Here is a 14,107-nt window from a genome sequence, read left to right on the forward strand (position 1 = left end):
CATGCCTACCGGGGGCCTGGTCCACGCCGGACCCGGAGACTTTCGTGCCCTATCCGAAAGGACTGGCGAGCATCTCACCTATTTCAGAAGTTGGATTGCTGACCGGTACACTGCCGGCTGATTTGCAGAATCCCGTCATCCACATCTTATGTCATATGCAATTGCATCCTTTCGGACGACCATGCGGACTGCGGGGCCTCCAATAACTTAACTTGGCATATTATGGCCACAAGAGATGAACTAAAGAACAATGTGATTGAGAGAAAAACAACTTGCGAACCTACGAGTACCATCTGACCCGCATCCCTATCGCCACTTAACCAATTCTTTAGATCCTTCACTGACACCTACACGCAATCCAATGCGACTAACTTAAAAGATGAGATAGCCATCAGTTCGCTCTATGCGCAATGGCTACTTGGAACAGAAAATTTATCTGCTATCGATCGTACAAGCACAGCACTAATCCGCCCACAACGCCCATGAACCCAGTGTGAATACCTGTACCCAAAACAACCATTTCAACCCGTGCATTACTCAATCAAACACCCATTTTACCATCATTTGGACAAAGAAATCAACCACTGCACATGATGCACGCCTCCTTGTTCTCGATGCTGCACTGCAGCACTGCATCCGCGTAGATATCTCCATCGCGCTCATCCGAGTCCTTCTCCTGGTCCTCATCCTGAGGATCCTTGGGATGCTGGGCCGAAGGTAGCTCCTCCTCCGTGGGGACTGAGCCATCCGGCTTGGTCGACAGTAATTTGGGGCTGTCGCCGTCTTCCACATCCGCCTTGAACTCGGGGGCCGTGATTGCATCCTTCCGTGGCGTCATGGGGTTGATCTTCCTCTCCTTGGATGGCGTTGTGGGCGCAGGAGGCGTGGAAACCGGCGGCGACATACTGTCCGGGCCTGGAGAGTCAGACTTCTGCGCATACATGGGGCGCGGGACTGAAGCGCTCTGGTAGCCGGCAGTGCCGAGGGTGCGACGCTTCTGAGTGCGAGCGACGCTGGTATCAGCAACCTTGAGAGCCTCTTGGTCGACAGTAAACTGAATGGGCGCAGCGGCAGCCTGGGTACGGAGGTAGTACATGCCGGTCTTGAGGCCGAGCTTCCATCCAGCGAAGTGCATAGAGGTAATCTTGCCCATCGTAGGGTCCTTCATGTGGATGTTGAGGGACTGCGACTGGTCAATGAAGGCACCACGGTCGGCAGCCATCTGGACGATGGTGCGCTGAGAAAGTTCCCAGACAGTCTTGTAGAGCGCCTTGATGTCGTCGGGAATGTTGGGAATGTGCTGAATGGAACCGCTAGAAGCGATGATGCGGTTCTTCATCTGGTCAGACCATAGCCCGAGGTCGACCAAGTCCTTCAGGAGCCAGGGGTTGACAACCTGGAATTCACCGGCCAGGACGCGGCGAGAGTAGATGTTCGATGTGTAAGGCTCGAAGCACTCGTTGAAACCAAGAATCTGACTCGTCGAGGCAGTAGGCATGGGTGCGACGAGCAGAGAGTTGCGGATACCGTGCTGAGCAATCTCGGCCTTCAGGCTATCCCAGTCCCAGAGATCGGTGGGAGTCTTGTTCCACATGTCGTACTGGAGGATACCCTGAGAGGCAGGGCTACCCTGGAACGTCTCATAAGGACCGTGGAGCTTGGCAAGCTCGATCGAGGCAGTGAGGGCAGCATGGTAAATGGTCTCGAAGATCTGGATGTTGAGCTGCTTGGCCTCGGGGGAGTCGAAAGGCATGCGGAGAGCCAGGAAGGCATCAGCAAGACCATTGACACCCACCGCAATGGGGCGGTGACGCATGTTGCTCTTTCTAGCCTCAGGCACCGGGTAGTGGTTGATGTCGATGATCTTGTTCAAGTTCTTCACAAGCACCTGAGTGACCTCGTGGAGCTTGTTGAAGTCGTAAACACCGTTCTCGACGTCCACGAAGGTCGGAAGAGCCAGGGAAGCCAAGTTGCAGACGGCGACTTCATCGGGGGCAGTGTACTCGACGATCTCGCAGCAAAGGTTAGAGCTGCGAATGGTGCCAAGATTCTTCTGGTTGCTCTTGCGGTTGCAGTGGTCCTTGTACAACATGAAGGGGTTGCCAGTCTCGACTTGAGCCTCGAGAATAGCGTACCACAGCTTCTGCGCCCGGACAGTCTCGCGGCCACGGCCCTCCTTCTCGTACTGCTCGTAGAGAGCCTCGAACTCCTCGCCATACACGTCTGCCAGACCCGGGCATTCGTTGGGGCACATGAGGGTCCAAGTGCCGTTCTGCTCGACACGCTTCATGAACAGGTCGGGAATCCAGAGAGCGTAGAACAGGTCACGCGCGCGGACTTCCTCCTTTCCGTGGTTCTTGCGAAGGTCGAGGAAACTGAACACATCGGCGTGCCACGGCTCAAGGTAGATGGCAAAGGCGCCCGGGCGCTTGTTACCGCCCTGGTCAACGTAGCGTGCAGTGTTGTTGTAGACGCGGAGCATGGGAATCAGACCATTGCTGGTGCCGTTGGTACCGGCAATGTAGCTGCCGGTGGCACGGATGCGGTGGACGTTGAGACCGATGCCTCCAGCGGTCTTAGAGATCATGGCGCAGGTCTTGAGCGTGTCGTAGATGCCCTCGATGCTGTCCTCCTTCATGTCGATGAGGAAGCAAGATGCCAGCTGCGGCTTGGGAGTTCCGGCGTTGAACAGAGCTGTGCCGATATTAGCCTGATGTGCAATTCCTACAGTGATCGAGTGCCATACTGGGCGAGGCGTGAGTGAAGTACTTGAGGGACATGAGGTTGTAAGTCTCGACGGCCTTCTCAATGTCCTCGCCGTGAATGCCAACAGCGACACGCATGATCATTTGTTGTGGCCTCTCAGCCACCTTCCCATCGATGCGGAGCAGGTATGACCTCTCAAGCGTCTTAAAGCCGAAGTATTGGTATTGGAAGTCGCGATCGTAAACGATGGCCGAGTTCAGTTCCTCTGCGTGCTTTTGCACAATCTCATATGTCTCCTTGGAGATCATAGGGGAATGCTTCTTGTTCTTGGGGTTGACATAATTGTAGAGATCGGCGATGACGGCAGAGAACTGCTTCTTGGTCTGCTTGTGTAGGTTCGACACGGCGATGCGGGCGGCGAGGATAGCATAGTCGGGGTGGGTGACGGTCATGTAGGCTAAGGTCTGTCAATGGCTGTGCATCGGGAAAGCTATAGGTAAAAGCGCACCAGCTGTCTCAGCGGCCTGGTTAAGCAGTTAGCGCTTGCGATCCTCAACAGATGGTAGTGGTTGTTGCTCACCAGATTATCCAGCTCGATGGTCGAGACACCCTGGTATACACCAGCTGAGAGTCGTCAGTATTGGCCTTCGATCAACTCATGAGGAGCTGCAAAGCGGGTCTCTTACAGATGACCTTCTGGGTGATGGAAGCGGGGTCGACATGCTCCGGGTCGAGGCCGTAGCACAGCCGCGACACACGGGCGGTGATCTTGTCGAATTGGACACGCTCCTTGCGTCCGTCTACAAAGCAGAGGTGTTAGATCCACATGTACTGCAAATATCAAGCCACGGGAAAGTCGACATACCGCGCTTGAAGACGAACATGGTGGCGACAAGCTGTTTCTGTTGTTTTCCCAGTAGGCCCGCTGTTCCAGGAACAAAGAAAGGAAGCCTGAAAGCGGGTGGGGGGTATCACAGAAAAGTACTGGGGTGGGAGGAGAGTGTGGTTGGGAGGAAGACGCGGCGAGCAGAGCGAGTTTTGTAGCCGGCGCGCGCGACGCGTCTGGCGTCGAGGACCGTGCTCTGTTTGTCGACGCGGGTTTAACCGACGTTCGTCCACAAAATCCATTTCAGCGCGCCCCAGGCAACGACCCCGACATCGCTGCCGCGCCTGCCCCTTGCCGCAGAAAAGCTGGGGAATCATGCTGTTCTCGCTCGTGCGTCTCCACATGGCCGTGTCCGATCCTGCAGAGAGCTACAGACCTCAAGGTATCCGGCATCGGGCATTACGTCACGCGTAGCTCCGATACGCGCTCCTCCACCGCGACTTCTTTCGAAACAGTCGCTGCTACGCCCTCTGTCAAAGTTCAGCGATGGCTAAAAAGTCGTCCAGTTGCAACCAGGAATGAACTGTAACTATCCAGCACGGATCCTTCGAATTGCCTAAAAGGGCCCTTATATTTCCTTTTTCGGAAAAGCTTCAGTCGCACCCATCCGTTCCTTGAAGAGTGGCGCTTGGACAGTCAGAACCGTGAGCATTGATTGTAACTACCTACTATCCATAGCCCTCTGCATTCTGTATACCAATACAACAACTGTCAAAGCCCACCTGACGACAGCACTCCATCGAACGCCATGGTGGTTATAGCAAACCAAACCAGCCAGACCAAGACCCTACTCAAACTGTGCTCCGAAAATCCCATTGGAAGCAAGCAAGAAGAAAAATTTCCAAGAACAAAAAAGGCAATCAGGCTCGAACCTCCGAATCTGATGAAAATATCCAAGCCAACTCAACATTACTCAAGCAGCCGCCGGCTTAGCGGATGCCGCCTTCGCTTCCATCTTCTTTTTCATCATTTTCTCCGCCCACTCCCGGCTTGCCAGCCTTCCCCTCTCCGCTGCAGCGGCACGCGCCTTCTTGGCCGCTTCCTCCTTCTCGCGCCTTTCTTGCTCCTGGCGTTCCTTTTCCAGCCTTTCCCTATTGAAGATGGCCTTGGCCTTCTGTTTCAGCGCCTGCTTATCCGCGGCCGTGACCTCGGACTTGGTGACGGGGCCAGGCCGGAAGGAAAAGCTCGAGGACGGCGGGCGCGGGCCTTGTGAGGATGCCGCGGACGGAACACGAGGTTTGGCCGTGGCGTTGGCGGCGGTGTTAAGCGCAGCAGCTGTTGTTGAGGATATGGATGAGGCAAGAGATGATTGTGAGGACGTGGTACGTTGCGGAGCACCGTTCACCGAGCTCGAAGCACTGGATGAACGTTGGATAGGAGCAGGACGAGCCGGAAGGGCAAGGTTACGCTTTGCGTCAACCGTGCTTTGTCGTTTGCCACCAGCGCCGGGCTCCACGCGGATGGAGCCGCTGCGTTTGTGTGTGCTGTCTTGCTCTGCGCTACCGTGCATCAAGCCTTCACGCGCACGGCTTGCGGCTGTCTGGCGAACCTGTGCAGACGACCCAGGCTTTCTGATGAAGCTCGGAACAGGACGAGCCTTGAACTCTCGCTTCTTCTTCTCCGCAGCCTCCTTCTCGTCCCTCTCCTTGCTCTGCTCGCCATTAGCAGCTTTCTCCGCTTCACGCTTAAGCCGCTCTTCTTTCTGAGCTTTGAGCTTAGCAGCAATCGCTTCTCCAGGCAGCTGGAACGTTGACGTGGTAGGAGCTTTCGTCGACTTGGGAGGAGGTGGCGGAGTAGGGAAAGACATGGATACTGGGCGGCGTTTCATCGCAAGATAATCAACAACTTGGCTTGCAGGCCGCTGCTTGCTACCCGCAGAGTCCTCATCTTTGGCAGGGGCAGCCCGGGTACTTGCCGAGCGTGCGTGCGAAGGCTTAGCAGTAGGAACTGGTGCCGTGGCCGATCTGGAGGGACCTTTAGAATTGGATGCAGCGGGTTTCGGAGCAGGCTTGGGCGCAGGCTTGACGGCAGGCTTTGTAGATGGTGCCGTAGATGCTCTCTTTGCTACGGGATTTATAGTTGAGGATGGCCGAGGTGCAGTCCTAGGCTTTGCGGTGGAAGTGGAAGCAACCCCTGCTTTGGGCGTAGGCTTCTTTTCTTTAGTGGCACTTGGAGCGGAGACCGGAGCCTCGGCGGCGCTCAGTGACTTTCCAACCGCCTCAAGAGCGTCCTCAAGTGCATCCATTTCCTCAAAAGAGTCCTCGAGTTTCAATGGCGGCATATCCGCGGCAGCTTCGGGGGTTACTGATCTTGTTGACTTTGCTTCTGATGTTTCTTCGACGGCCTTTTCCTTGACTGGACTCATACGGATTTCTTCCAGGATCTGTTGCTCCACAGGATCAAGCTCAGGGGAAGACAACGGTGTTTCAGTTTCCGATGGAGTTTCTGTTGCCGGAGCAGATTCAGTAGCCTGGGTGCCCACAATTTCTGTAGCCTCAATAGTCTGACTGCCAGGAGCCACAAGTTCGACTACTTCAGTGGACTGTAACTCAACCGGCCCATCGGCGATGACGAGTGGCTCCGGCTCTGGTTCAGCGGCGCTTCCTTCAAGCTCCTGGGCTTGCTGGTCAGCTTCTTTTGTGGAAGCCATGAGCTCCTCGACATGAGTCTTTGGGACTCCTGGCTCGGAGGCTTCGGTCTCCTCGGCTTGAGGCTCTGATACCTCTTCCTCGGGAGTTTCGATCTCATCCACTTGAGGATCCAGCACAGGTGTGGAAATTTCGAGCTTGGTAGCCTCCTCTGCCATGGTTTGTTCATTCTGCGCAACCTTAGGCTCAGGGACCTCATCCTCAGGCTCCTTCGCAGGCTCATCGGTCGCTTTCTCGTTCATAATCACCTCAGTTGTAGCCTGCCCGTCCGCTGCCGCCCTGCCCTCCCCATTTTCTTGGGCATCCTCCTCTCCTGCGACAGCTGCTTCCTGGAGAGTTTCATCGATGACGTCAGATTGCCGCACAGGCTCCTCTGCGACATGCACCTCGGCGACGGTGTCTGACTCCGGTTCTGGCTCGGGCTCTGGATCTTTCGCCTTTCTTGATCTCGTCGACCTCGTCCTTTTCGGAGCAGGAGTCGGCTTTGCTTCCTCTACCTGAGCCGAATCGGGCTCGGCGGCCTGCTTGTCTTGCGCCTCGGCTTGCTCCTCAGCATGCGGTTCCGGCTCTGGGGCCTTCGTCTTTCTTGCCCTGGTTGATCTGGTCCTCTTCGGCGCGGGAGTTGGCGCAGCAGCGGGCGCGCTCTCTTCTTCGTTCTGCGCAGGTTCGTCCGTGACTTCAGTCTCAGGGTCGGGCTCTTGCGCCTTCGTCTTGCGGCTCCTGGTGGACCGTGTCCTCTTTGGTGCCGGTGTGGGAGCGACCTCCTCCTCGGCTGGCGCCTCGGTTGGAATCTCTGCCTCAGGCTCAGGCTCAGGTTCCTCTTGCGCTTTCTTCTTGCGGCCACCCCTAGTAGCTCTCGGCTTTGGCTTGTCCTCGACCTCCTCCTGGTCTTCCTCAAGCGCAGCCGCAGGTGCGCTTTTGTTCACAGCGATCGGACTCAGCGGCTCGCGGGGCGTATCCTCCATTGCGACCGGAGTTTCGGGGCGTTCGGATGACTCCTCAATTGCGGCGTTATTCTCGTCTTGGTGTGCGAGCTCTTCGGCGGCTTGCTGAGCGCGCGCAGCGGCGCGGGTGTTGCGCGCCATGGTGCCTGCCCTGTTCTATTTGTTTACGGGGCGCACGAGGCTCGGGTATGTGGATTGCGGGTAGCGCGGTGCGACCTGGGCCAAAGTAGACGGCTGGGAAGAGCTACAGCAAGAAGGTGGAAAGCAAGGTTAACAAAGTCTCGCAGGCGCTGGGGATGCTGGGTATGCAGTGTGTTCCCGCCGTAGGGTGCGCTTTAGGGGGCCAGCGAGATTACAGGCGGCCGATGCGCCAATCAATCAGGCAGCGCGTCGTATTTCGCCTAGATCTCCGTGATCGGCGGATGTGGTCGGCACGGCGTTGGTGTCGCGGAGAGAGCCTGGCCAGCCTAAGGACAATCAATGGCAGCACTGGCGACACTCGGAATCGATCTCGAGAGCGATGTTGCGGCTTTGCGCGGCCCGGCGAGAGGTGGACTGTTTTTATTTTGTTGTTACCTGATCAGGTAAAGCGCCGATCACACGGACAGTGGCGCGGCGCAAATGGAAGCTCTGAGCAGCGCGCGGGTTTCGCGTGAAGCTTCTCAGCCCGGACGCGTCATTTGGGTTTGGAGCACGCGTCGATGATGAGCAACTGCTGTAAAGTGGCATTTGTGGTCTGCTACCCCGCTCCACTTTCCCCGCACTTAATGTTGGCATTAGAGCTGCAGCATGCCGCATTCTTGAGAGAGATATGCATGCACAACCACGTGGGTGGTACCGCCAGATCTACTGGTCCTAACCCCCGGTCAGGGTTTATTAGTCTCGAAGTCTCTTCATCCTCCAAGCCTATTATTGCAGACAAACTCGGGATGAGTGAGGATCCTTATCAGCTGGACATCACTGTACCGTAAGTATGTCCAATCTTGTGATTCGGGCTGGCGCTTATACTAGGTTTCCAAAGGGTTAATTAACGGCCCTCGGCAGATTAGCGATATGCATCATATGATTGGCCACCCATAGCGCTTTCTGTCAAATGCTGCGATCGACCGATGATCGAAGACTTGTCTGCATGTGCGCTTGGACTTTGTGCAGCAGGCCCACCCGGATAGCCTGCCGAGTGCGGAGGTGGCTTGTAGAACCATGCCGCGGATCCCATGCCACCTGCAGCTGGATCTCTCCTGAGGAATAGAAGCAGATAGAGAACGGCGAGCAAGATCCGACGTGGTGGAAACTTCAGCCTGCCTCATGAATGATTGGATTCCCGAGCACCTGTCCTTTTCCTTGATAACAAGCGGTGAGCGCCTTCGTTGATGTATGTTTATAACCTTTCAGCCCGATGTCTAGCATTGTTGTACAGTAAGAAAACAGCGTCCGGCGACATACTATCTAGTGATAGGCTGGGTATCGACAAGTTGCAAGTCCCTGAACACCCCCATACACCTTTTGGATGGGCCTTTGAACACCATGTCGACAATAACAAACAAGAATGCACAAGAAGCGTGAAACAATCCTGAACCCCCCACCATCATCTCAGCTCAAGAGCCAAACGAGTAGCCCACCGTCGGCTACACATACCGCAGCCACAACTGCCGCTACACACAGCCCAGTAATTAGACCCAAGCCCTGCCTTTTGCTGACTGCGCAAAGCACGCCAGTGATGGCGAAGACCAGGTTGGCAACCACACCAACTACAACCATGACATTGACTTCCCTGCGAAGCTTCTTCCGGCTCGTTGCTGCGAGTGTCCAGGTAATGAGCAGGACTATGACCGATGCAGCCAGCGAAGTCATGCAGAGTCGGAATTTGGTCGCTTCCCGCTCGGCGCGACGCTGCTCGAGGTCTGCAAGGAGTTCATTCAGGTCAGACGGATTGGCCCCCAATGTCTGTACCGGACTGGGACGGTAGCTCCAGCGCGCTTCGGTGAGGGTGTCACTTGGACGGAAGAGGTCAAGGAGGCGGCTGCGGCGATCAGACCGATTGGACTTGCCCGTGGCATTTCGGTTGTTGGGGTTATCAGACATGGTGCCGTAGTCGCGGGTCCGAGCGCGTGCGGGGGAGCTCGGCTCTCCATCGTCGCTATCTTCAACGCTGTGTGCTGTGGGTGAAGCAAGGAGCGAGTCGTGCTCTGACGGTCTGCGGCGTGACCCGATAGCGTTTTTGAGCTTGACGAAGAGCTTGCTGAGAGTTTCTTGTCCCGGAAGCTTGGGGGATTCGAACGGGTCTACGTAAATCACGTAGGCGTCTTCCTCCTCGCCGTCTTCTGGATTGTCGTACTCGTTCCAGTAACCCTGAACGCTGGGGCGGGACTCCTGTTGGTCGCCCATGGTGAAGTCTCGCAAGTTCGAGCGCCTTTGTTTCTTAGAGGCGCCCGGCGGAGAGGGTTCGATTTCATTCATGGACGTCGCAGATGATTCGCCGTGCAATGTCGTGTAGCGACTAGTCTGGCCGTCTGTTACGGAGGAATTCGATACCGATGTCTGCCGGGAGCTGCCGGTTTCGAGATGCGCAGTCGCACTTTGGCAACGGGAATGGTGCTTTGGTACGGCTGCCGGAACTTTTCTGATGTCACGCTCTAGCGTCGGAAGCTGCGCGATGTCAGTCAGCACTGTAACTGTCCACAGGGAGAGTTGAGGAAGGAGGCGCCTACCCAGTACGGAGGCTGCATAGCAGATGGCTTGCAACAAGTCCAGATGGCATGTGCCTCCAGTGAGAAGCCTCGGATGCGCTCGGTCTAAAGAAACGAGTTAATAACATAGTGCGCGAAAGGCTGAACGGTATACTCACAAGATGGCTGTGGTCGAGTGTATGGATGAGGTCGTTCGTCTGCGCTCCTTCACAACGAATCTCTAAGACGGCGAAAGGAAAGGCAGTTGCACCCTGCCTCCCTTTCTTGGGCCAGTCATTCTCGGCCAAATCAGATAAATCAGGCGACTTTAAATAAATCTCTCGATCCAACGTTGCCCAAACACCGTGATCTGGGTCGTTATCCATGCCAACGAAGCGGCTGCGCTTTGCGCAGACTCCGGCGATTGGACGAAAGTTCCTGTGAGATGAAAGCCACGAGCGAAGATCATCGGCCGGGTCACGCTCGGAAATATCGGACTGGGAGACATTTTCTTGAATGGGCGACAAGCCAGACGGCCTCCGAGAATGGAACGGTTTGTCCAGAGTGAGGAAATCACTGAGATGCTTGCGTTTAAGCTTAGCGCACACGGTTGTTCCGCTGTTCTCCGGATTGAGTTCACACGGCACACAGACAGCGGCTTCACCACCAGCATTCCAACGAGCACTTCCCAAGACGCGAGCTGCAGGCTTCCCGGGCGTTTCTTCCGTATCTTCGACGGTAGTAGCACTTCGCTGCTGGGCATATCTCTCCGAGTCATCGATGAAGATAGCACCAACGTCATCTGCCCTGTCATTGAGACTATCCAGTCTCTCAGAAGAATCCCGCCGCTTTGGGGTCTCAAAGGGAGAGGTAGGCTGAGATTTGGTGAGCTTGCCTTCGAAGAGCCGCAACGTCTGGAGAAGTAGAATTTGAATCTCGACAATCTGCTCCGAATGCACCCAATAAGTCGCCCGAGCTCCCGACGGCCCCAGCGGAAGCGTAGATAGAGCAGTGTCAAGATCCACCTCATTCGCGGATTCGGCTGCAGCATGGATTCTGGGTGGCACAGTCTTCAGATCGGCCGATACAGCGGAATCGATTGGATCCTCGTCGCTGAGGGCAATTTTGGGGGTTTTAGGGGCCTGGCCGGCTTGGTAGGCTTCTCGCACAGCATGCAGCGTGTCGCTCCAATAGTTCAGCAACGGGGCAAGGTCAGTCTGGGAGAAGGTTCCGGGCTGGCTCAGCACCTCCTGCTTGAAGCGCTGCTCCAGCAAGTCGGAATGCGTCCATTTCTTGTACTTCTTGAGCAGCTTCGCGAATGCAAGGCGCTGTGCGCCGACGAATCGGGCCAGCGACCGGATTTCCTCACCCGCCCTACATACGATTAGCCCGGGCCATCATGGTGACGCACAACCGCCAGCGCATACCTCAAGACATCACCCTCTATCCTGCCATACTTTTGCCGGCGCCTCTCGGATATGTTTCGGTCACCCGGAGAGGTGGCACGCTCACGAAGGGTGAATTGGTTGATCTGCTTCGTTACATGGTCTGCACAGGAGTTAGCAGGAGGGGCGCACAAGAGGGATTGGTGTGTCGTGGCATACGCAGACGGCGCTCGATTTCGCCCGACTTGCTGCGCACAAAAAGGTCGATGCGCTGATGCTCGCCGGAGAGGATGTCGAACAGCTGGTCCTCGAATTGGTTGCGGTTCACGTCTGGCTGGCCGGGAATGGACACGGCTTTGCCATTGCCGGGGGTGGTGTGCTCCTTGATGAGGTGCTTAATCTCGTCGTAGTCGACGTTATCTGCGCCGGGCATTAGGGCAACGACGTCATAGCAGGGAAGTGGAAGCGACCTACACGGGCCCCATTGCGGGATGGATCGCTGGCGCAGCGTCTCGCCGTACTTCATACTCCAACAGCACCGGCGGGAAGAAGAAGCAGAGTCGGGACGGGAAGGAGGGCGTGGGAAGAGAGATGGCGCAGCGGTTGGGAAGCAGCGGAGGGCATGTGGCTGGCGGCGGGAGAGGGCGGATAATAAGTGAAGGGCGCCTGGCGGACAGAAGGCGGCGGGCAGATGGCAGCAGGGCAGTCCGTGCGAGTGTCTGTAGCAACGGGAGGGCGCTGGCTGAGTCGCGATGCTGGGCTTGGCTGCAACGCGGTTGATAAAGTCCTGCCAAGGCGCGCGCAGGGCAGCGGTGACGCTGCGCAGATCGCGGCGCCCGTGAGCGCGCCGTGGCTATCGGAGATGGCGAGGAATTGGCAACCAACGGCCGCGCCTTAGCTCCAACGTCGGCGCCCAGCCGTTCCCGACGCCTGTGACTGCGACTCCAAACATAATACGACGAGCCGCGGGCATTGACAGGGACCTTGGATGCACGAGCCCTGCCTCTGCGGATCGTGGGCCGCCGCGCGCCTAGACCCTGCAGCAGCCCTCCAGCGGGCATCCATGTTGCTGGCGACGGCCGGAGACGGCTCGAGGGCGGGGCAGCGGCGTGCGTTATCGAAAAGCCTGCGAGGATCGCTTGCTTTGCGCGCCTTCCTCTCGCGCAGGCATGCATGGTCCGCTTGCGTAGTAGTAGCTGGTATTGCGATATGCTCCCCATTCCTCGCCCCGCATGTGCGTGCTTGCTGCGTTCATCAGGCCCCCGAGCCGCTGCTGATTGCCCGGGTCGCGTGTCTCGTTACTGCTTCTGCTGCACCCCTCGCAACCACTCAACCAGGGCCTCAACAGCCATAGCGCAGAGCCTAGCAGCCCCGCCAATCAGCGTCCACGGAAGCCCTTTTCTCTGCAGCCCCGGCGCTGGCCCGAGCGCTGAAGATGCTGGATACATCACCAAGTAGTTTGTGCCCGATCCCACCCGCTGCCGTTGGCCGGCCATTCCCCCAAACAATAATCACTCCATTTGGCCCACGCTCCACGACGCCCGCCCCTGTCCAAGATGCCGCTTCCAGCCCTCTGCTGCATTTTCCTGATTACGCGCCCCGCCTCGTATTCCCCGAGAATCGCGTATCCCGCAGACTTCTATGGTCCGACAAGTGACATGCCGCAGGTGGGTACGTGAACGTTTCTTTTTCCCCTCATCGCTATTCTCCAAGCATCTCCTGCTGCGCCACTTTGCACACCTCCTGCCAGCAGGAAAGAGGTGACAGTGCAAGTGGGCCCAGCGGCGCTCTGGCCGGAGACCCGGCGCGGCTCGTGTGGATAACTCGAGTTCATGGAGCCGCCGGGTGGCGGATGCACTCGAAATAGGGATGCTCCAGGAAGATCCGGTAAAGCTGCAGCAAGCTGCAGAGAAACCAGGACCCAGCGTGCCGCGCAATCGAGCAGAGGTCGATGGCAACAGGCCCACCTGTCGAACTCTCCCACCCGTCTGCCGCATGACGGTACTTTGCATGTGACAGAACACACAATGTAACCATCGTGGTCGATCGCGCTGGCCTTATTCTTGAGTCGTGTGATGGCTTGCCTCGTTGAGGGGGAACTGCACGAGACAAGCCATGCGGAGTGCGGAGATCTGGCGGCTGGGCGTCTTCATGACCGTTTCAAGTCGGACCGCACCGCTTCATATATCAAGATCCTCGCCAGAGCTCACAAGAACATGCTGCTCTGCATACGCAAAATGTGGGCTTTTTCCAGCCGACGGGCATGCAGCTAAGGAGAAGTGATGTCTCCCCCGGCCCAGCGTTTCGACCAAGCGTTCATGCACTCGCAGCAACTGCCTGGATCCCCAGACCGTCGGAGATTACGTGAGACCAACGAAGAGGACTGCTGCTGAGGGCAATACAGGACGACACTGCACCAACCTTTGTGACACACACAGTTCACCAAGATGATGCCGCTGCGGGAGCAGACATGCGCCTTTGCCCGGCCTCGAAGGATTTTTTTTTGATGGGTCTCCACTTAATTCTGCTTGCCAACAAGCCCGCAGTCTGCGTGCCGGCTACTGACCCGAGCAACGACGTGGCTGGCTGTGCTGTACGTAAGGTTGCGTACATCGGAAGTCTGGCATGAAAAGACCCCGGTCTACATCCGTGTCGCACTTGACGACTCAGGGCGTATTCTGGGCGCACGTGTGGGAGGATTGGCTCGCAGACTGCTACGCCGCATGCCTGGACGTGAGCAATCAGACAACGCGCAAATGTGGGGCCGGTTGTCGACAGCCGCATCGAAGTAGTACAATGAAGCGAGCGCGAGAGGGCCAGGGGAGGAACCGGCGGGGCGCAGGGCGGAACTCCGCTTCCGCCGGGGATGGTG

The 14,107-nt window shown here is 57.0% G+C and overlaps 3 protein-coding genes across 3 annotated transcripts; all 3 read right to left on the reverse strand.

Annotated features, from left to right (window-relative positions):
- Positions 1–577: 577 nt before the first annotated feature.
- LTHEOB_5694 (Ribonucleoside-diphosphate reductase large chain) lies at positions 578–3,590 on the reverse strand (the record flags this gene model as incomplete). The annotated part of the gene is made up of 6 exons (XM_035514867.1): positions 578–2,694; positions 2,747–3,163; positions 3,215–3,230; positions 3,287–3,330; positions 3,393–3,506; positions 3,572–3,590. 6 exons carry the CDS (start codon positions 3,588–3,590, stop codon positions 578–580), a joined length of 2,727 nt encoding a protein of 908 aa, XP_035373386.1.
- A 915-nt stretch (positions 3,591–4,505) lies between these two features.
- On the reverse strand, positions 4,506–7,325 carry LTHEOB_5695 (Diacylglycerol kinase kappa; the record flags this gene model as incomplete). Its single annotated transcript, XM_035514868.1, has 1 exon — positions 4,506–7,325. The coding sequence occupies one exon, from the start codon at positions 7,323–7,325 to the stop codon at positions 4,506–4,508; it is 2,820 nt and encodes a 939-aa protein (XP_035373387.1).
- A 1,484-nt stretch (positions 7,326–8,809) lies between these two features.
- Positions 8,810–11,761, reverse strand: LTHEOB_5696 (SPX domain-containing protein; the record flags this gene model as incomplete). The annotated part of the gene is made up of 7 exons (XM_035514869.1): positions 8,810–8,836; positions 8,883–9,830; positions 9,893–9,976; positions 10,030–11,224; positions 11,278–11,398; positions 11,455–11,655; positions 11,710–11,761. 7 exons carry the CDS (start codon positions 11,759–11,761, stop codon positions 8,810–8,812), a joined length of 2,628 nt encoding a protein of 875 aa, XP_035373388.1.
- Between the last annotated feature and the right edge of the window lie 2,346 nt (positions 11,762–14,107).

Source organism: Lasiodiplodia theobromae, assembly GCF_012971845.1.
Source record: "Lasiodiplodia theobromae strain AM2As chromosome Unknown scaffold_16, whole genome shotgun sequence".
In the NCBI taxonomy this organism is placed as follows: domain Eukaryota; kingdom Fungi; phylum Ascomycota; class Dothideomycetes; order Botryosphaeriales; family Botryosphaeriaceae; genus Lasiodiplodia; species Lasiodiplodia theobromae.